Raw genomic sequence first — 23,824 nt, 5'->3', positions numbered from 1 at the left:
GATCAATGAATAAAAAGTTCCACAGCTAGCTCTGATACTCACACACACACATGTTCCATAACAGCTTGTATACATAGGTTCAAACCTTAATTAAGAGGCAGTACATCCTAATTGGATGGTTTACAAAAAAAAAAAAAAAATCAAGAAGAGACTTACAGAATTCCATAACCATGACTTCTCAGTTAACTTTTTTTTTTTTTTTTTTCCGGTACTGGGAATGGAACTCAGGGACACTCAACCACTGAGCCACATTCCCGGTCCTTTTTTGGTATTTTATTTAGAAACAGGGTCTCACTGAGTTGCTTGGGCCTCACTAAGTTGTTGAGGCTGTATTTGAACTCACAATCCTCCTGCCTCAGCCTCCCAAGCCACTGGGATTACAGGCATATACAACTATGCCCAGCATCAGTTAACTTTATTCAAAATAACAAATAAATCCTAAAAAGTCTAACTCTGGGTCTACTAATTCTACAAAAATATATTGGTAGGACCCTTTGCTACTTTAATACAAACAAACCAGTATAATCCTCTAAGATGATTTTTCACATTCCTGACCTAAAGTGTTAAAACTCGTGACTAAAGGCCATTCATTAAAAAGTGACAAGCCCTTGACCTGGCATATTAGCATATTACAAACAGTACTCTATAATAGGATATAATATATATACACACACATTTTTTTTTTTTGAGGGGGAGATCTGGGGATTAACTCCAGGGAAACTCTATCACTGAGCTATACCTCCAGCCCTATTTATTTATTTAATTGAGACACTGTCTTGCCCAGTTTGGCCTCAAACTTGAGATCCTCCTGCCTCAGCCTATTGAATAGCAGGAATTACAGGCATGCACCACTGTGACAGGTTTAGAAAGTAAAAAATTAGGGCCAGCATCAAGAACGCAGTGAGTGTGAGTAAATTAAGCCTTACTAGAGAATATGGAAAAAGGAAAGTACAATGAGTTAATTGGGGCACTCATTAACCAGAAGCAAAGAGGCAGCTTTCCTGGTTCAAATCTATTCATATATTGAGGTTTTGGGATTCTAAAGAAATAGGAGGGCAAAGACTCCAGCTTGCCCTCAAACAATCTACTGTTAGCCCTTGAGCAACACAAAGTTCAAAGTACATTCATTTTTCTTATAACCAAGGTTCATTCTGAACTGCTTTTCTAAGTAACATTTGATTTGTACTGCTTTACCTCTAGGGATATACTACTTGCCCTTCTACCCTGATCCTGACTGGCAACCACCTGATTCCTTTTGGACTCAGCATTCGAGACTCCACTGGAATAATTTCTCCATCATTTCCCTCTGTCTAGACAACATGAGATTGTCATAAATGACACCTAAAGTACAATTAGTAGAGAAACTGCAATTTCCACCCTCCTCCCCCGTTCCCCAAAAGAATCGCACATTATCGTCCTCCAGCATGTCAATCAATACTACCCCATGAAGATTAACTCTGTGTACTCTGGAAGCCATTTAATTCCCAGCTTGCTAAAAATTATGCATTTCTCCCCTCTACTATAATTAGAAAACATGTAAATTGCCTTCTTTTACTAGCACTAATGGCTATAATCGCAGAGACCTGAATGCCTGCTGAATCGTTACCTGTGTAAAAAGGCCTTACAAATACCACTTTACCCAGCTGCATTTTATTTAGGGGAATCACAGACAAAAGGGGGGGAAAAAAGGCAAAAATAGGGGAGCGGCAATGAAAGGCATGACTCAAGACCATCAGAACCAGGCAGTACTATTATAAGAATAATGGTTTGAAGTTGCTGCCAGTTCCTTGCGAGATATAGTAAAACAACAGAAAGATCAAAAAGACAGCAGTAATCATTAAATGATTTATTAGTGATTTTCAATGGGAGGAGGGTTCCCCTAGGGGGTGTTTGGTAATTTCTGGAGAGGTTTTTCTTCTGAGGAGTGCGACTGCCATCTATTAAGTAAGGCACGACTACTACTAAATATCCTACAATGCATAGGACTGCCTCCCACAGTAAGAAATTATCTATACCCAAATGTCAAAAGTGCTGTGATTGAGAAACCTCCTGATATGTCTTAAGAGTCTGAGTCTATTCAATAGAAACTAAATAACTAAAATATGAAGTAATCTGGTGTTTATGAGTTTTAGAATTAGGCAGATTGTAGTTTAAATTCCAACCTGTATCACTTATTAGCTATATGACCTCAGGCAAGTTCACTATCCTCAGCTTCCTTCCACATTCCAGGGGAAATTCCTATGTCATAAAATTTTTATCATTAAGAGCTACTTGCAGTGGTATGTGCTTAAAATCCCAGTGACTGAGGAGGCTGAGGCAGGAGGACCACAAGTTCCAGGCTGGCCTTGGCAACTTAGTGAGACCCTGTCTCTAAATAAAAAATAAAAAGGGGATGGGGATGGTAGTTCAGTGGTAAAGCACACTTGGGTTCAATCCCCAGTCCCACCACACACACAAACACACACACACGAACGAACGAACTAACGAACGAACGAACGCATGCACGCACGCACGCACACAAATAAATAAATAAATAATTACAATTAGGTGAAGTACAGTAGTCATGGCATATATTATAATAAGTAGCCCATTGGGTTTTTTTCTTCTTCCTTGGATTACAACTTCCAAAATATATGGAGGGAATATGATGCACTATGGCCAATGAACTCACTATGCCTAAAAAGAAAGACATGCGTTGAAGGATGAATACTGTAAAGGCATAAATGTGGGAACCTGAGCTCTGAAAACCACATGAAACCCATCAAGTAAACCAAAAAGAGTAGTATGACTTCCATCCACCAGTCTGTATGTCAGTCCATTAAACCCTTGATTCAAACTACAAATACTAACTGCCTACTATTGGTTATCTATTAGCATAGGTTAGTATTCCTTACCCAAAATCAATCAATAAAAGTATTCCCTTATCCCAAAAATGTTCATGGGTGCTCAAAAAGTTCCAGAGTTGGGGGCCTTTTGGATTTGGGATTAGAGATGTGTGATCTGTATATAAATAGATATGGTTATGCTCACTGTGGCACTCATACTAAAATTGTAACAATACAGAGATTAGCATGGCCCCTGCAAAAGGATGACACGCAAATTCGTGTTCCATATTTTTAAGATGGAAAAGATCACCAAGATTCTGTCCAAGGAGAAAGAGAACAAAAAATAAAGTTCCTTTTGTGGGCATGTACATAGTGCCCTTGGTGATTATATAGATCAGTCATTGAAATAAAATAAGCCTTTATCTTTGCAAAGAAAAGAAAGAAAGAAAGAAAGAAAGAAAGAAAGAAAGAAAGAAAGAAAGAAAGAAAGAAAGAAAGAAAAGAAAAGAAAAGAAATATGTATGGTCCCTGTAGAAGTCCTTAAGATGGAACCCAACCTTCTTACATTCTCGCCCTTGTGTGGTCCCCTCCTACACTGAACCTAGATTGGTATGTGACTTGCTTTAATTAAGAGAATGTGGTAGCAATGCTAGTTTTGGGCCTACCTTTGTAAGATAATTGGCAGCTTCCATTTCCTTTCTCTTAAACTATCACTTCTGGGAGTCTTAAGTTGCTATGTAAAAAGTTTGGTTACTTTATAGAGGCCATGTAGAGAGAAAGCCCCTAAGACGACATGGAAGGAAGAGAGACCCAGTTGTCTCAAGTGAGCCTCCAGATGGCTCTAGAGAGAACCAAGGAAGACCAGGAGAACTTACCCTCTAAGTCAAGTCTTTCCAAAGAAGTATGAAATATAACAAAATTGTAGCTTTAAGTCACTAAATTTTGATCTGTGCCTTGTTATGCATCAATGTAGAAAAGAATTTATTTGTACAATTTTCAATCTAGTCACAATAGCAGCATTAGAATTAAGTCCATTAAGTTAGCTTACTGCCCTAAAGAAACCACATCTCAATTCAAAGAAACCAAAGAAAGGAAAGAAAGGATGGAGGGAAGGAGGAAAACAGATGGACATTGAAAACAGATTGTAACAATAAGACTCACTATAAATTTGCTCAATGTGTGTGTAAAGCATGAAGTCCTGATATTGGTCAGAACAACCAAATTAAAGTAAGAATGAAAGACTCACTGCTCTTTCCTACCTACCCCTGTAAGGTTTCCAATCTGAAGATATACTTTAGCCCTGGACAGCTACTTCTCTGTGTGTAGAAGATAGTTCTGGGATTTGGGAAATTAAGGTTTTTTGTTCTTCCTCACTTATCAAGAGACAGGACAAATCACTAAAACAAAGTTCAGGAACTCTGTGAGACCCTGTCTCTAAAAAATATAAAATAGGGTTGGGATGTGGCTTAGTGGTTGAGTGACCCTGAGTTCAATCCCCAATACCACCACCTGCTTCCCCCGAAAAAAAAGAAAAGAAAAGAAGTGCAGGAAGCTAGGTAAGGTGTTGTGTACATGTGGTACCAGCTACTTGGGATGTTAAAGCAAGAGGCCCCAGAGTTCAAGGTCAGCAGCCTGGACTACACAGAAAGACACTGATTGATTGATTAAGTGTGGTGCTGGGGGACTGAACCCAGTGCCCTGCACATGCTAGGAGGTAGGGGAAATAGGCAGGCAGAGCAGGAAAGAACAGTGAAGATCAATAAGGAGGACAGATGCCAAGAGGTATGCTCTGCTGTCTGAGATATGCTCCAGCATGTCAAAGAACATCATCTGTTTCCCAAAAGGGACAAAAGACTCCATACTAACAAAAAGATATTTATGCAATAGCCTGGCAAAGGCGACAATATAAAATCTCAAGGACAGGTTACAAGGGGTTAGTCACCTTCCCCTCATATGCCTTTAAAAGAAGGAATGCCAAGAGACCTGGCCAAACTCTTGCTCCTCCCATACTCTCCCCTTTGGGAAATTTCTTACACTTCTGAACTTTAACTTCCTCTTCAATAAATTTCTGTAACTAATTAGAACAAATTTAAAAAATAAGTAATAAATCAATAAACTTCTGCTCACTTGCTTGTCTCATTGTTTGGGGTGTTCATCCTTCAAATCCGTGAAACACAAACCCAATTCTGATTTCTACCATTAACAGTGGGGCAAGTTCTCCACCACTAAGCTACATCCCCAGCCATTTATAAAATTTCGAGACAGGTTCTCACTAAGTTGCCCAGGCTGGCCTCAAACTTGTGACCCCCACCTCAGATTCCTAAGAACCTGGGATTACAGACATGAGCCACTGCACCCAGCCTCCTTTGAAAAAAATAAAAAAAGGGGAGGCAGGAGAAATTAGGATAATATTCCATTCCCTTGTTATGAACTAAACTATCTTCTGTATTATGGAACTTTCCAAAATAGATCCATTTGGTGTCTGCTGCAAGTAACTAAGGAGAGTAACCAGTCTCAGTCCTATCACAACAGCCATGCCTTACGCTCCCTTCAAAAGGGAACCTCACTTTCTACTCAGTTTACCTCAATTTTAAATGGTGGGTATGTTAGTCAGCTTTTAGTTGCCATGACCAAAATACTTGATGAGAACAACTTAAGAGGAAAAAATTTATTTTGGGCTCACAGTTTCAGAAGTCTCAGTCTATGGTCAGCTGACTTCATTACTCTGGGCCCAAGGTTAGGCAGAACATCAGCAGAAGGGCATGGAGGAGGAAAGCTGCTCAATTCACGGCAGCCAGGAAATGAGAGAGAAGGAAAGGCCATGGACAAATACAGTGCAGGCCATGCCCCCAGGGACCTACTTCCCCCATCCATGCTCCAAATGCCTAGTTACCACCTAGTAGTCTATTCAAATTATTAACCCTCAAATGGATTAATCCACTAATGAAGTCACAGCTCTCATGATCTAATCATTTTACTGAACATTCCTATACAGATACACGAACTTTTGAGGAGATATAAACCATAATGGTGGGATTTTACATACTCCTGGAAGCCTTTACTTCACAAACTGACACTAGTGGACAGAAAAGAATGATGTAACACACACCTATAATCCCTACAACTCAGGAGGCTGAGGCAGGAAGATCACAAGTTTGAGGCCCACCTCAGTAACTCAGCAAGGCCCTGACTCAAAATAAAAACTAAAAATAGGTTGGGGGTACAGCTCAGTGGTAAAAGTGTCCTTGGGTTTAATCTCAAATACCACAGGATGTCATGACTACATGGTTAAGAAAGGACATTATCTTCAACAAACAGAGCTAGTAAAATTGGATATCCTCAAATAAAAAAAAAAGATGGACCTGAACCCTTATCTTACACCACGTAAAAAAAATTCACTTGAAAATAAATTTAAAACTAAACAGAACAACAGAAACCATAAAACTCCTGAAGAAAACAATGGAAAAATCCTTCGTGACACTGGAATGGGCAATGTTTTCTCAGATACAACATCAAAAGCATAAACAACAAGATAAAAAATGGACAAATGGGATAACATCAAGCTTTAAAACTTTAGCAAAGGAAATAATCAATAGACTAAAAAGGCAACCTACGGAATGGGTGAAAATATTTGCTAACCAAATATCACAAAAGGGTATATATTAAATAATTAAATCAAATATTAAATAATATATTAAAATATATGAAACACTCAATTACAAAAAACAACCGTTTTAACAATTAGAACACACTTCTCTAACAATGTCACACAGTCAATAAGCTTAAGAAAAGATATTCAATACCACTAATTATCAGAGAAATGTAAATTTTAAAAAACTATTAGCTAGGTGTGGTGGCGCACATCTGTAACCCCAGCGGCTTGGGAGGCTGAGGAAGGAGGATCACAAGTTCAAAGCCAAACTCACAACCTAGCAAGATTCTGCCTCAAAATAAAAGAATAAAAAAGGGTCAGGGATGTGGCTCTGTGATTAAGTACTCCTAGGTTCGATTTCTGGTACCAAAAAATAAAAAATAAAAACACAACTATTACCAGGTGCAGTGTAATCTCACCTACTGAGGGAGGATACAAATTCTAGGCCAGCCTGGAAAACTTAGTGAGACCCTGTTTCAAAATAAAAACAAGAAAATTTGGGGATATAGTTCAGTGGTAAAGTGCCCTCGGGCTCAATTCTCAGTGTGTGTGTGTGGGGGTAAGTTTCTAATGCAATCAAACTCACAGACACACAAGTAGAATGGTGGTTGCCAGGGGCTTAATAAGTTGTTCAATGGGTGTAGGGTTTCAATCATGCGTGCAAGGTGGAAAAACTTCTCAAGATCTATTGTACAACAATGTGCAAACAGTTAACAATACTGTCGTGCATACTTGAAAAATTGTTGAGGGCACATCTATGTTACATGTACCAAAAAAGGGGGTGTGTGTTACATCTCTAGCTAGAACAAAGAAAGAAAATGACAAAAGTCAACTTACCAAGGTGAAGTGATCTAAGAGGGCAGCAGGGAGAAACAAGCAAAAGAAGCTGGGATACCCACATGAACATATGCAGGAGAGGGGAAAAGTAGAAGAGGCAAAAGGATTCGCCTTATACCCTCTAACGCAGCAAAGGAATGGGGCACAAGGTCAACAAGCTGCAATTCTCTATAACAAGGTCCCACTATCTGCCTTTGATTACTTTATTATTATGATTTTCTACTTCTGTTCATAACTGGATTTTAATTTCCTGGCAGGTGACACCCAAGTCACATGCCCCTTTCACTGGAATGTGCCTGTCTGTCCAATGTGCTCTATTCTCAGGGACAAGAGGTTTTAAGTGCTTCATATTCCAAAAGAAGGTTGTTCTCATGCTGGGTAAGCAGACATAATGGAGATCTACCCTCTAAAATGAGCCTCATCCAACAAATTAGCTGAGAAACCCTTTTTCCCCCCTTTGGTAACAGAGGAGTTTCTTAATTATTGCTATTTTTAAAAAATCAGGCAGTTTCTCAGGTGAGAGGGCTGTCAGCATGTCAACCTACAGCAAGGAGGGGGAGCTTCTATGGTGAACTAAACAGGACAGGTGGGGTAGAAAGTGCCTCCCAGTGTGAAACTCCATGGAAAGGCGCTGGGGAAAGATTCCACACCTAACCAACATTTCACTTGAGCTAAAGCAATAGTCACATACAGAAAATCAGCTGAGTTGGAAACATGTCAGCCCTAGTATAAAGACATCAAGGAGGTCCATGCTTGGCTCAAGAGGCAACAACTACTCAACTCCTGCTGTTATGTGGAAATACAAATCACTGCTTCCTGATTAATGATATTTTTTCAATTGAACACAGAAAGCTGAACTTATTTTGGAAATTTTTAATTTTTTGAAACATTGAGGGCCAAACACACCTTGACAATATTCTGTATTCTCTGGGTAATTTACCAGACCTACTCATTAAAGCAGAATTTGCTCACACAAACATGTTGTCAAGAGTACTCTCAAGAAGGAGCACGTCAAGTGTGCTGGTACACACCTGTAATCCTAGCAACTCGGGAGGCTTGCGCAGGAGGATCACAAGTTCAAGACCAGCTTCAATTAAAAAAAAAAAAGGGCTGGTGATGTGGTTAAGTGCCTCAAGGTTCAATAGGAAGGAAGGAAGGAAGGAAGGAAGGGAGGGAGGGAGGGAGGGAGGGAGGGAGGGAGGGAGGTGGGTGGGTAGATGTACTGGACCTTCCCCACAACCCTACAAATATATAAGAAACCCAGGAGGTGGAGGGGAAGCTACTGTTCAGTTCTATTGGGTTGGAACTGATTACAATAAGCAAAATATATTATGCAAACAGAACCCCCTACACCTGGTGTTATTGTCTGAAACATTCTCCGTACCCTTTAGAGCACTACTCTGACAGACACAGTAAAGAAGGGAACCCAAAGTGAGAAAGATGAGTACATGGGAAATTGCTCTCAATGTATTTGCAGCAAATATATAGATTTCACCACGGTGCTCCAACCCACTGAGCTGACAGAAGCAATTACATCTTTTCATGTTTCAGTGTGTACACAAAGCACACCTCTCCAGAGAGGAATGAGGAGGGATAATTTAGTTCAGCCTAACAGGTGTTAATTTGACCCACATTGGGGGAAGGGCTGCCCATCAGGCATGCTGCCTGAGGACCTGGAGGATCATACCCTCCCAGCCAGGGCAGCTACCTCACTTGCACGCAATTCTCAAGATACACTTAAAGGGAGGCTGGAGAACCTTGCTTCAAGGCAGACAGTACAGGAAACAAATTCTTTATGCACTTATCTAGTTCAAAGTACAAAGAAAGAGAACAAGAACAAGTATAGGAGTCCCCTACTGACCTCTTCTGGGCCCACACTGTCATGAAGCCTTCTATTACTCCAGGACTTGATTCTTCCAAATCACTTTTATATAAAGCAGGGATTGACAAACTACAACTCATACACCAACTCAGGGTCACTGTCTCTTTTTGTACAACACAAAAGAATGGTTTTTACACTTTTAAATGACTGAAAAACATCAAAGATTTTTGACATGTGAAAATTATATAAAATCAAATTTGCTCCCATCCTCTAAGTTTTATTGGGACATAGCCATATTGGTCTATGGCTGCTTTAGAGCAAGTTGCAATAGAAACCATACTGCCTGCAAAGTCCACAAATATGTACTTGTAAATATTTATCCTTGTATATCCATAAAGCACCAATCCAAAAAAACTATATTGGGGATGGGGTTGTGGCTCAGTGGCAGAATACTTGCCTAGCATGTGTGAGGCACTGGATTTGATTCTCAGCACCACAAATAAATGAATAAAATAATGAAGGTCTATCAACATCTAAAAATAATTTTAAAAAAACTATACACAAACACAAGGAAGACTAGAATAGTAGAGGAAGGAGAATAGGGATGGGAGGTTGGGAGGGAAAGGGAAATACTAGAGACTGAAGTGAAACAAATTATATTCCATGCATGTATGATTATGTCAAAATGAATTCCAATATTATGTTTGAGTGTAATGGACTAATAAAAACATTTTTAAGCAACAATAGGTGTTGGAGAGGATGTGGGGGAAAATGTACACTCATACATTGCTGGTGGGGCTGCAAATTAGTGCAGCCACTCTGGAAAGCAGTGTGGAGATTCCTTAGAAAACTTGGAATGGACCCATCATTTGACCCAGCTATCCCACTCCCCGGCTTATACCCAAAGGACTTAAAATCAGCATACTACAGAGATACAGCCACAATAATGTTCACAGCTGCTCAATTCACAATACCAGACTGTAGAACCAACCTAGATGTCCTTCAATTGATGAATGGATAAAGAAACTGTGGTATATATATGCAATGGAATATTACTCAGCTATAAAGAATAATAAAATTATGGCATTTGCAGGCAAATGGATGAAATTGGAGAATATCATGCTAAGTGAGATAAGCCAATCTCAAAAATCCAAAAGATGAATGATCTCACTGATAAGCGGATGATGACACATAATGGGGGGTGGGAGAGGGACTGTATAGAGGGAAAAGAGTTGTGGGAGGGGTGGGAGGGAAGGAAAAAATAACAGAATGAATCAAACAACATTACCCTATGTAAATGTATGATTACACAAATGGTATGCTGTTACTCCATGTACAAACAGAAACAACATGTATCCCATTTGTTTACAATAAAAATAAATTTAAAAAAAACATTTTTAAAAGAATAAGTTAAGAATAAACTTAAAAATTAAGTTTAAAAAAATGTATCTTGTCCTGTAAATTTACAGAAAAAGTTTGCCAATCCCTGATGTAGAAGGTGGAGCAAAAATCAGGCCCAGAATTCAAAGAGGTTCAAAACAAAGTGAATGGGGACTGAAGACGTAGCTCAGTGATAGACACATGCTTAGTAAGGCCAACACACAGACACAGACACACAGACACACACACACACACACACACACACACAAAATGACCTAACTAGGCAAAGGTAAGAAAAATTAACAGCAATAGTACCTCTCCTCCACCCTATCCTCACCCCTATATTGCCAAAGAGAGAAATGGGTTGCCTAATCACTAAGGATGATAAACATACAAGTGTCACAGCCTTATGATGAGCAATGAGCCAACTGGATTCTTCCAATCATTTAACAAGACACACAAGACCAAGTAGTTCAAAACCCATGTATAAGTAAATGTCAAAGATGGAGGTGGGGGACTATGTTTTACTTATACAAGCATGTTGGAGAAGGAAAATACAGTAACACCTCCAAGTGGTAGATATTTAGAATTAATAAAACAAGTCTTTCTCAACCCTGAAAACCAAATGGTGAGAAAATTTGCTGAGAAATTTAAAACATATTTATGGGGGGGAAAAAAACCCCACAGGATTGGAAGTCCTAATCTCTGAAATTATGACATCTATGAAATTATATTCAGTAAAATAAAACAGGATATAGGAAATATTCTGTGCATCTTATTTAAGATAACAATAAATACTCTACAATTAATTTTCATTTACCATTAACCATCATATTCTTCAGCCCTAACAATTCCACTTCTAGAAATTCATCCTCTAGAAACACAAGTATGCAAAGATACTGTGGCATTGTGAGATAGAAAAAATTCCAAATTCTATCAGCAAGGCACTGCATAATTATGATGGATTCAATTGTTGAAATACTGTGCCATTGTAAAAAGGAATATTAAACATGAAAAAATGACCAAAATGTATACATCAAGGGAAGAAATTTTTTTATTTGCATTAAAAAAAAACTCTGGAGTTAACACACACAAATTGTTAACAGTAGTTATCTCTGAGCGGGGGCTCTGCAGAGGACATTTATTTACTATAATCACACATTTCTAAAATGTTTAAAATTTTACAAATAAATTTGCATTAGTTTTGTAAGAAGCAAAACCCAGGATTTTAATTTCTATTTTTTAATTCCTGTTCACTATAAATTTTTAAGTTTCTTCCTCCCTCACAGTTTTAGTAACACATTTCCGGACTTGAGGATTATAAGGGAGTGGAGAGGCACTGTTGTAGGTAATGTGCCTACTAAGAGAACTGATTGATTCATTCATTGAACATATTTAAGATTTTTCATCTTCATCCACATATTTAAGATTTTTCTTATTCTGACACACAGTGCACTCTTGCCACCTAGTTTTCACTAAAGACTGTTAAATTAATCTAAAAGTGTGTGAGGTTGGCATAACTTTAATTTACCCCACTTAGCAGAGCCTCGTCAGTCTATTCTTAACCAGCAGCCACAGTGATCCTTTTAAATAACAGAAGATCTTTAATATAAAATATTATGCCAATCTGATGACTTCTCAGATCACTCAGAAGAACAGGCAAAAGCCCCTAAATGGCATTAAAGACCCTACCTAATCAATCCAGTCCTTGTTGTGCTTAAGCTACACACCTGACTATGGCAAGCACCTCCGGGGTGTTGAATTTGCCCTTCTCTTTCTGGAATGCGCTTGCACTCCATATGGGCAGGGTTTGCTCCCACACTTCCATGAGGTCTCTGCTCCGATGTCACTTATCAAACCTCACCTAATTATCTTATTTCAAACTGCAAACTTTCACCCCAGCATACCCTATTATTTTTAGGACATTTTTCTTTTTCTACATATTGTTACCACCTAGCATACTAAATATTTCATGTATTTGTTTATTGTCATTCTCCCACTAAAATAAGAGATTAAGGCTAATATTTAAATAGTTCCTATTACACAGTACTAGATGCTTAATAAACATGTTAACTGAGTAAGTGAATAGATTAATCAGAGTATTCATTTTCCAAGCCCAAGTCTTAGGGTTATATTAAAAGTCACACTCACACTTGGGGCAGCCCTCTATGTACTCCTCAGCTCCTTTCTCAGAGGCCTGGGCTTACCTTCCTCCAGCTTCCTTTACCTCTTATAAACCAAATTGCTATATTCCAACATAAGCTTTGATCCCTTTTTGACTTCCCAATACCTGGTTCTCCTAAGAGAACATAATTTGCCCATACCACAAATGAAATTCTCTTGATTAAGGATTCTTCCCTATTCATTATCCCTAAATGCCAAACTTCTGAGTAGGAACTCAAATGGTTTTAAGGGTTCGTTTTATCTTGAATACAAAGACAACAATTCCACCAGGCTTTTTAGGGGCAACTATTCCTATTTTACATAATCAGACCTGGGCAGGGTGGCACATGCCTATAATTCAAGCTACTTCGAAGGTTGAGGCAGAAGGATCACAAGTTCAAAGTCAGCCAGTCAGCCTCAGTTCAGCAACTTAGTGAAAATCTTAAAAAACAAAAACAAAACAAAACAAAAAACCTATATAGTTAAAGATAAAGCAAAATGTTTTCTTTATATAAGGATTCTGTCCTGCCAGGCACAGTGGCGCATGCCTATAATCCCAGTGGCTTGGGAGGCTGAGGCAGGAGGATCACAAGTTCAACGCCAGCCTCAGCAACCTAGCAAGGCCCTCAGCAACTCAGTGAGACCTTTTTTAAATAAAATACAAAAACCACAAAAGGAGTGGGGATGTGGCTCAGTGGTTAAGCACCACTGGGTTCAATACCAGATACCAAAAAACAAAATAAAACAAACAAAAAACCCATTCATTCTAATAATGATCAGACCCCTCTCAAAAGAGGATGAAGCATGCACTTTCTTAAATGCTCATCATCCCACTTCTAAGTAAATTCAATGAAAAGCCTTTTATAGAAACAAAAAACAAAATAAAGCATCAATGGGAAACAGAACCTTCACATTTCTTTCAATTATTCACATCTAATTTGGACTAAATCAAAATCAAGTGCTGGGCCTGCAGGTGCACACCTATAATTCCAATGACTTGAAAGGCTGAAGAAGGAGGATCATAAATTCAAGGCCAGCCTGGGCAACATAATGAGATCTTAACTGAAAATAAAAAATAAAAGTGGGTAGGGAAGCAGTTTAATGGTACAGCATCTACCTAGCATGTGTGAGGTGCTGGGATGATCCCTAGCACTTGGGAAAAAAAAAAAATCAAGTATACCTTCTCAAAACTGCAGGTGTAAAAACTGAATGTTTTCTCTGATAAGTGCATGACAAAATATTATGGGGGGAGGGTGGCGGTGGGGAGAAAAGAATGAAGGAACTTTGGATAGTGTAGAGGAAAAAGGGGTGGGAGGGGATGGGGGACAGAAAGATAGTAGAATGAAACAGTATTACCCTGTGTGTGTGTGTGTGTGTGTGTATATATATATATATATATATATATATATATATATATATATATATATGATTACATGAATGGTGTGAATCTACATTGTGTACAACCATAGAAATGAAAAGTTGTACCCCATTTGTGTACAATGAATCAAAATGCAATCTGTAAAAATTTTTTAAAAATCAAAAAAAAAAAAAAAAAAAAAAAACTGCAGATGTATCTTTAAGGAGAAAAAAAAGTCAACAGCATTGACCAACAGAGATAATAAAGTTATTGAGATGCCAAGCACAAGACCCACAAGATTTTATTTCATCATCAGAAAGAGGAAGCAGTTGCTGCAAGCAGTGGTACCTAGCTGTAATCCCAAAAGACCTGGGAGACTGAGGCAAGAAGATCTCAAGTTTGAGGCCAGCCTGGATAACTTCTGAGACCCTGTCGCAAAACAAAAAAGGCTAAGGGTGCAGGTTAGTGGTGAAGAAGGCCTGGATTCAATCCCCAGTACCAAAAAAAGAGAGAGAGACACTTGGGTGAGGTACGTAGTTCAACGGTAGAGCACTTGCCTAGCACGTACAAATTCCCAAGAGTGATCTCCAGCATTAAAAGACAGAGAAAGACAGACAGACAGTGAGTCTGGACTAAATAAAGATGCCATTTCAATACTTTTTCTTAGTACTCTTTAAAGATCAAGGGACTCCTACTGCAAGAAGTCACATTACCCTGACCTTTTCTTTCATAAGTCTGTACTCTCAGACCAAAAAGGATGTTTCTGGTAGTGCAGCATATGGCCCGACACCCAACTTGTAAAGCAGTCAACTACACAGACAGCTTGCCCTTGACTGCCCTTAGGCAAAAGGAGACAAACACTGTAGTGATTTTTACCATGCAGCAGCAAAGAGTTATCCTGAAAATATACTGTATACTTATTAATACTCTCAGTATTTGAAGACACTATTAATTGTCCCTTCAGTACCAAGGATCATAACACACCTGTTTAGCCTATCTCCGCTATAAGACAAAAGAACAAAACCCTTTCCCTTCAAGTACAATCACCTTTTGGGAACTCTACTCACTTAATAACAATAGCACCTATAAAAACTGCTTTGTTATAAGATCCAACCTCCTACACAAACAGTAAGGACACCTCTTCTTCCCTGACATCCTAGCCCAGCAGGAGCAGCAAGCAGCAGCAACCACAGCAGTAACCCAACAGTGACACCTGCTGGAGAAACAGAAGCAAGGGTTGGTCCATCTGCCCCTTTAGAAGGCAAAAGATGCTGATTAGCACCTGTGTATACTAGTGATTTTCACCAGAATACAGCCATCCAATGTATGAGGAAGCCATGGGCCTTCTTCAACATATGTGCACTTAGAATATTTTACAATATTCCTCATTTTTGAGTCAGTCAATAGCCATCTCATGGTATACTATAACCTAGCTCTTTTAAAAGTGACTCCATAAATAATGGAACTACTATTCACTATTTTATAATGAGAAATATGCATTATTTGTACATTTTAAAAGTGAAAATTTTAAAATGATAAAATTTTTTATCACAGGATGACAAAGGGACTTTTCTACAACATATAATTTTAAATGTTTAAACTTCATTAAACCATAACATAAACTATTTTCATCACCAGAAAAAAAAAATGTAAACAAAACTTCTGGTACATCCTTAATAGTTTCCAGGTTTTAAATGACCTACTTTATGATGATCAATATTTTAAGTGCACAAAGTATCCACTAGTCATATGTGGTTATTTATATTTAAATTAATAAAATTTTTAAAATCTAGTTCCTCAGATCCTACTAGCAGCATTTCAACTACTCCATAACCACATGTGGCTAATGGTTATCATGCATTTCCAACACCGCATGAAGTATTCTTGGACAGTCTTATTCTAGAGAAACAGTGAAGTAGTACAGACAAAATTATACGACATCTGCGTTGAGGTAGCTGGTAGGGAATATAGGCGAAAAAGGTTGGCCAAGCATAATTTTTGAAGTCAAGTGATAGGTATATGGGAGTTCATTTATTATACTTTTCTCTTCATTTTTATATGTTTGAAGAGTTCCATAATAAAAAATTACAAAGAAGGAAAAACAAAGTGGCTCACTAAAAAATGAGGTTATCATAGTAAGGAATGTTAGGTGGTAGTTTGGTCAAAGCCCTGTCATGCAGACCAGAGTTCAAATCCTCAGAGACCTACCATATAAGCTTTTATGTGAAATTCTGACTCCACTAAGAGCATTGCTTTTCATAGCAAAATGGGAAATGTAATACCTGCCCTGAACAGTTTTGGAAATTAGGAAAAATAACTTCACCCCATCAATCCCCCAAAATTACTTCAAAGTTACTTCAAGCACAGTGGTGTATGCCTGTAATCCCAGCAGCTCTGGAGGCTGAGGAGGGAGGAGTGCAATTCAAAGACAGCCTCACAAACTTAGCAAGACCCTGTGTCCAAATAAAGTATAAAAAAGGGCAGAGGATGTGGCTCAGTGATTAAGTGCCCCTGGGTTCAATCCCCAGTACAAAAAAGAAAAAAAGAAAAGGAAAGAAAAGAAAGATCAGTTCCTAACACATAGTAGGCACTCAGTAATTGGTATGTGAAATTATCATCACACAGTAGAGTTTATTTTAATCACTAGGGGTTTGCTCATAAGAATCACATATGAAGAAGTACTGTCAGAACAGACAAAAGCTGACCAGAAGCCCGATGTCACTAAGGAGACAAGAATTGTTAGGTTTCTCACAGCAACAAGAAGACAGTACCTTCATGGTTGCCTTTAAAATAAACTTTGAGGTCTACTACACATCAGTGCTATGCTGGATGCCTTCTCATCTATCTTGACAAAGAGGACAACAGAATCCTAAACTTTTGATGTGGGTCATTATGCAAGGCAAAAAATATTCCAAAACCAGGAACTGAGAAGTTTTTCATCCAGGACTGGTCTCACTCTTTGGACACAGTGACAGTTCTCCATTACTTTTGCCTACCCTTCACATCCAGCCAAGCTCCCCTTTGTCCCTGACTCTAAGTCCATAGTAACTGCCTACTATCATACATACACCATACACTTTAATCCTTTAGTATGTGCTGAGCCCCTAATACAAAGGTCTTTGTCTAAATCCTACCATCTTTCAAGTGGAGTTCGTTAATCCTTGTTTGATGTTACCTCACTTTCTCTGAAATGATTCCTTTATTATTGCTTGTTTGTTTAGAGTACATTTAATCTCAGTACCACATAAGGAAGCACTTGATCATCTATACTTTTTCTTTTTTGGTGGAATTGTGGATTGATTACAGGACCACATGAACTAAGCTACATCCCCAGTCTTACTAAATTTTGAAACTCTTCTGGTTACTTGGGCTGGTCTGGAATTTGTGATCCTCTTGCCTCAGCCTCCTGAGTAGCTAGAATTATGGCCCTGTGCTACCACACCTGGCTGATCATCTAAATTTTTGATAAATTTCATATAAATAAGTGTTACATTCATAAAAAAAAACTGTGTACTCCAGTGGGCACAGTGCAGTGTGCAGTGCCTAACACAGTGCTGGAAAAATTATAACCATTCAACTAATGCTTATTGACCGAGTGCCTGTCTAAAGCAACTTCCCAAAATAACTAGTACATTATGTGCACAATCCATATTCCTCCCCTTGTTAGAATCTTATGGCAAAGAAATTTCAGTTGCTTCAGCAGAGGATATAATGAAGAACAATATGCTGTTTGGATCCAACAGGCATATTCTGGAAGCTGGTGATTACGCTAGATTTGACCTTTCACAAAATTACAGAATGAAGTCCCTAATAAATCAAGATGGATGCGCACAAAGCCATACATGGAACATGTGGTGGGTGATCAACTACGCCCACTGTTTCTTTCATCAAAGAGTTGGCCAGGATGCCAATCCATGTATGGAGAAGACTTCTTTCCATGAATTCTTCTTTCTCACACCAGGATAAATGTCCGTCTGAAAGGTCCATTCAAAGAATCTTGAGGCTTGGAATGTAGCTAAGTGGTAGAGCGTGTGCTGAGCCTACATGAGGCCCTGGGTTCAATTCGCAGCACCAAGTCAGGCATGGTGGCACATACCTATCATCTCAGTTATCCAGGTTGCTGAAGTGGGAGGATCACTTGAGCCCAGAGTTCAAGACCAGTCTGAGCAACAAAGGGAGACCCCATCTTGAAATAAATAAAAATCCCAGCAACAAATGAAAAAACAAAACAAAAATTCTTAATTGAGTAACTAAGATGCTATTTAAAGACATTTATCTGGCCGGTGCAGTGGCACATGCCTGTATTCCCAGCAACTCAGAAGGCCAAGGCAAGAGGATTGCAAATTCAAGGTCAGACTCAGCAATTTAGCAAGACCCTGTCTCGAAATAAAACATAAAAAAGGACCAAGGATGTAGCTCAGTGGTAAAGTACCCCTGGGTTCATACTCTGGTACCAAACACACACACACACACACACACACACACACACATATACACAAAGATATATACCTAGAAATTGTTTTTGAATTTCACTTACTTTATATAAACATCTGTGTGTGTGTGTGTGTGTGTGTGTGTGTGTTTATGTATCTTTGCCCTTTGTCAAGCTGCAGTATTCCAAAAGGTAATGATTAGGAGGTTGTCTAAAGCAACAAAATACAAAAGCCAGTACAATATACTAATCTAAACCAAAAGGAATTCTCTTTTGAAACTTATTCCTAGACACTCTAGGACATTTTCTTATCTCACAGTAACTACTCCTATATATAAAATCCTTCAAGAAAGTCAAAAGGCAGGGCAGAGGTCAGTGGTTCTATCTCCTCATGCCTCTCTAACCTCATCTACACTCTCTTTTCAAGGCCAAAGCCAGGGCCTTGGATTTAGCCAGAAATAGATCTGATACTGCCAACTGACTCATCCTAGGCCCAATCCTATCTCTGCCACCAAAGCAAAATTTTCTAAGATTATGCAGTGAGGAGATCAGAACCAGATGCGTGGGTCCAAGACACTTCAGTTAGAGCCACACCATCTATAGGACTGAAGGAAGAAATATGAGGAGAAAAGGCAGGGATGCAGAGGAAAACAACTGCTTACCTCCTGAGGGAATCTTCCTCGGAGCTTTCCTCAGGCATATCCTGATGTAAGGCTTCCTGTGATACAGTTCCAGATCTGTTGGACTGGGTATAAATTCTTTCCCAGTGGCCTGTCTCCTGGTTAAAGGCCACCCCCACAGTCCTCTCCTCCTGTGGACTAGCAGAGTTGCTCAACTCCAGCCTGCTGGAGCTGGGCGTCTGGCCTTCAGTCCGCTCAAGAGGTGGTAACTGGCTGCCACTTGATTGCATGCCCTCAAAGGAAGTGGGGACCTGCCAGGAGGAGCTAGCCTCACTAGAAGAGTAGTTAGGTGTGGTTCTTTCCCAGCGCAGGGTATCATTGTTGAAGGTCAAGAGATTGTGGCAGGCTCGGCAGCGATTTAGGTGACCACGGGACAGGTTGGAGTTGTTCTCACTGCTGTGTGGGGTGGGCTGGTGAGAAGGGCCTGGCCTCTCAGATTCGATGTTATTGTTGAGCATTTCCTGGGCCTGTTGGGCCTGAGGAGCTTCCCCACTCAGGCTCTGGTCCAGCTCCTGCAGCCGGTCATATTCCAAAAAGAAGCGCCTCAGGTCACATTGAAGCTCATGGCGAATGCTGCCTGAGTTATTCTGGCTGGAGCCATTCCCTCCATCTGACTCAGGTGCCAACCCTGATGCTGGAAAACCCCTCCCTTCTGTGGCTGAAGTATACACAGACGCCTGAGAGCCACCTTCCTGCTGTCTCAGCACAGACAGCAAACTCACTGAGGAGGCACTGGTTCTGGGCGGAGGCATTGCTTCTGCCTCAGAGCGCGAGTTCAGACTGAGTACTGTCCGGGTCCACTCAGATCCTGTCAGCCCAGGGGCTATTTCTCGGTGATATCTAGAAGGGTGGCTAGACAGAGGGCCTCCCAAAGAGCGACGGGTGGGACCCAGACTGAGGTTGCGGAGCGTGTTGCCAGCAGTGCTGCTCTGGACCGTACTGAAGGCAGACGGCCGGTTCAGGAGGCCCTGGTCCTGCTGCGTTGACGAAGCCTGCTCCGGGGGATGGAAGGGCTCGGTCTGTACAAAAGAAAAGGAAGGGGTAGTAGCTCTGGCAGAAGCAGGGGGGACACTGTCCTGGTGTGGCAAGTGGGAAGGAACTCGAGTGCCAGAGCAGCGGCTGCAAAGGCACAAGATCCCAGGGTGCTGGCAGCACTCAACTGTGTTGGGGTAACTGACCCGCTGTCGGAGCCTGATGTAAGCGGAAGTCCTGGGGCGCTCCGTGGAGGGCTGAGGGGGAGGCGGTGGGGGTGAGGGGGTAGCAGAATCTTGCACTGTGCTTTGCTCTCCCACCTGGATGCCAGAGGAGCGGGAGGACAGCATGTGCAGGAAATTATGGAGGAGAGGCGTCCGGCGAACTGGCTGTGATTGCAGGAGAGCACGCTGACGGTAGTGGGATAATTCTGTTCCATCTATGGGAATTTCTGGTTCGTCATCACCCTGCAACATGGACCAGCATGGGGCAGGGGTAGAGCAAGGCAGTTAGGTAGAAATTCCAAGTAAATCCAGAAAATGACCAATAATCATCCAAGGAGAATCACCTTCTTAGATGAGCAACAACTCTCTACCCTTGAAGTACGAAGGACTAACAGCCTTCAGATTCAGATTCATCATATATATTACTCATTTGCAATTCGCAACATATCTCAATGAGTACAGATGGCAAACCAATTCTCTTATCAAAGGCATCTCCATGACATAAAAAGAGTGGGGGAAACTCAATGTAAAGCAGCCAGAGGCATGAGTGACAATCTATCCAACATGTCCTATTGACAACAAGTGTTATGAGGTGACTGATCACTAGGGGGTTTAAAAATTGACTCTACTGTCAAGATTATGGCTGTAACTCTGACTATATGATTTGAAGTTAACCAAAGTCCTAACTAGAAAAATAAAAGACTCAGATATTGAGAATTGAAATCCAATCCAATCAGAATTAGAGCTCTCATTTATAAAGTAACTCACAGTTCAGATGGAATTGAAACTGCTGGATTCTTACCTGCTGATTAGAGGGGTTAACAATTGCTGTGAGTAAATAGTGTCCAAGTGGATCAAATCTCACCAGACTGGAATCACAGAAGGAAGAAAAATAAAGACATACATAGAAAGATTATGTTAAATGAGAAGAAAAACTGTCTTTGTATTTACAACAATTGTTACCAATAATTATGGTATTACCTAGGCATACACTTCATGCTTTCAAAACATTTGAAGAGATTAAAATAGTAAGGCTAAATATTTCTAGCCAACATAAAGGAACATATATTACAAAAATAACAATTTCACTTTTGAAAAACACCTGGGTTTGCATCTGAGGAGGCAGCTACATTAAGTATACATCTGTTCATATTTAAGAGCCCACCTCAAAGTAAAGCATACAATGCTCCTGTACTCTACCAAAGGTTCAATTCTTCCCTCATACAGCAGCTACACTGGGAAGAAATATGCACTCTGGTGGCAATGAACAGTATCAGTAACAAGCAACATAGCTGAAACTAGAAAATCAGAACGTATCCAACTACAATATCAAAAGGATTAAAAGAAAACACATTAAAATAAGTAGTATTTTCTGTTTTGTTTCAATTTCTTTTCTTTTTTTTCTTTTTGTAGTGCTAAGGACTGACCCCAGAGTCTCATGCATGCTAGGCAAGCACGCTGTTACTGAGCTACATCTTTAGCCTACTCTATGTGTCTGTGTGTGTGTATGTGTGTATGTGTGTGTGTGTGTTTTAGTTGTAGATTGACACAATAACTTATTTTTATTTATTTATTTTTATGTGGTGCTGAGGATTGAACCCAGTGCCTCATATATGCCAGGAAAGTGCTCTACCACTGAGCTACAACCCGAGCCCCCCATGTGTGTTTTGATCTTAAAGGCTAAATAAGTAATACTTAGCAAATTGAAATCTCCATAGTTCAGTTCCATAGACAAGAAAGGGTGAGAAGTGACCCACCAAGCTATTTAAAACACCATCCAAATCTCTTCCAAGTTCCCCTGAGGAGGACTATATCAAACATAGATAGTTTGGAACCTAAAAAAAGGTTTGAATGACCCTGGTCTCCAAAGACCAGAAGATAAAGCTAATAAAATTATGATGACTAGAATGAAAAAAATGAACTGCTCCCAGATGATTAACCAACTGTTTAAAAGCAGGAATAACCTGGCACGGTGGTGTACATCTGTAATCCCAGCTCCATAGGAGACTGAGGTAAGAGGATCACAAATTTGGGGTCAGTTCTAGCAACTTAGCGAGACCCTAATTTAAAATAAATATTTTATAGAGCTGGGGATGTAGCTTAGAGATATAGCATTCACCTTAACATATTCCAGGTCCCAGGTTCAAACCCCAGTACCACTTAAAAAAAAAAAAAGTAGAAGGAGTTGTGGGGATAATAACCTGCCCTGAGCAGGGATAACAACCTGTCTCCTGAGGTGTAAATGTTCTCTGTTCTATCAATCCTATGCCAGACATTGCCAGTGGGGTGGAGCACTCACCGGACCCGTTCCATCTCACTAGCTGTTTTCACCACAGCAAAGGGCTCCCGTCGGCTCCAATCCCAGAAGTGGATCTCATTGGCAGTAGCGATCAGCAAGAGTTGAGCCGTAGGGTGGAAAGCCAGGGAGGCAATGGCATTGTTGCTATCTGTAAACCAGCTTTCACTCCCACCCTGCAAATGAACCAAGCCCAAATATTTTCTGGTTATAAACTGCTAATAGAGAGGGAAGTCAACTTCAAGAATGGTCCATTTGGGGTTGGGGGTGTAGCTCAGTGGTACAACATTTACCTAGCATGTGCAAGGCAATGGGATCAACCCCCAGCACTGCCAAAAGGGAAAAAAAAAAAGAAAGAAAGAAAAGAAAAAAGTAACCCATTTAAGATAAAATGACGACTTAACAGACAGACTTTAAATATGTCATTTGTAAAACAATGTCCAAGGCTGGTGATCTGGCAGTGCCAAATTTATCAGACAAATATTACTGTCAGCTCAGTTCTTCAAGTCATTTACAATCTACAAGCAACAAGCTTTCCTGCAGTTTCTGTTTCTAATGCCTACGAAACTCTAGCGAGGTGTGTAACACGGTACAGAACAACCTACTGGCCAGTCAAAAGGACAAGGAGCATCTTACTTTGACAATCATGATCTGAGTACAGTACAATCCTTGCTCTTATCTTTGCTCTGAAACATTAGAAATCCATTATAAACACATCTTAAAACCTCCTATTCTATCTCACAATAGGCAGGTAGAAGAGTAGTCCAATAGTTTTTCATTTCAGAATGGAAAACTATGAATTAAGTGAGAAATGACTACATGCACTCAGATGAAGTCCTAAGAATATGGCTAGCTTCTCTTCCAGAATTAAGAACGTATTGGCAAATAAGTCTATATTTAGAATACCAGAAAAAAAAAAAAAAGGAAGACCTAAGAAAATACTTACATGTAAATCCCAAATCCTAACCTCCCCGTCTAGGCAGCCAGAAGCAATAAGGCCTGAGATGGTAGGATGAAAAGTAACACACCATGGAGTGCGGCGGTGTCCAATCAGAGAATGAACACACTTGCCAGTCTTCACCTCCGTAATATAGATATTATGGTTCACGTGGGTGGAGGCTAAGAGAGTCCTAGGGAATCAAAGAATTGGAGTGAAATTAAGAAGCATGTGGGAAGATAATAAA

General features: G+C 39.9%; 1 protein-coding gene and 1 pseudogene across 10 annotated transcripts in view; one reads left to right on the top strand and one right to left on the bottom strand.

Moving 5' to 3' along the window:
• The window catches only part of Ambra1 (autophagy and beclin 1 regulator 1), a 175,965-nt gene that overhangs the window by 115,839 nt on the left and 36,302 nt on the right, over nucleotides 1-23,824 (bottom strand). For 6 of the 10 annotated variants that reach the window (XM_047517001.1, XM_047517000.1, XM_047517002.1 and 3 more), the window contains 4 exons: nucleotides 23,587-23,770; nucleotides 22,644-22,816; nucleotides 21,147-21,213; nucleotides 19,131-20,587 (listed from right to left, as the gene is read on the bottom strand). In XM_047517001.1, coding sequence (XP_047372957.1) covers nucleotides 19,131-20,587; nucleotides 21,147-21,213; nucleotides 22,644-22,816; nucleotides 23,587-23,770 — 1,881 coding nt within the window. The remainder of the gene's footprint in view (nucleotides 1-19,130; nucleotides 20,588-21,146; nucleotides 21,214-22,643; nucleotides 22,817-23,586; nucleotides 23,771-23,824) is intronic. The other 4 variants (XM_047517006.1, XM_047517007.1, XM_047517008.1 and 1 more) reach the window with 2 other exon arrangements.
• LOC124960893 (uncharacterized) lies at nucleotides 3,023-3,118 on the top strand (annotated as a pseudogene).

The sequence above is a fragment of the Sciurus carolinensis genome, chromosome 11 (assembly GCF_902686445.1).
Source record: "Sciurus carolinensis chromosome 11, mSciCar1.2, whole genome shotgun sequence".
In the NCBI taxonomy this organism is placed as follows: domain Eukaryota; kingdom Metazoa; phylum Chordata; class Mammalia; order Rodentia; family Sciuridae; genus Sciurus; species Sciurus carolinensis.
The sequence above is the reverse complement of the archived record's forward strand: the minus strand, read 5'-3'. Positions and strand labels throughout refer to the sequence as shown.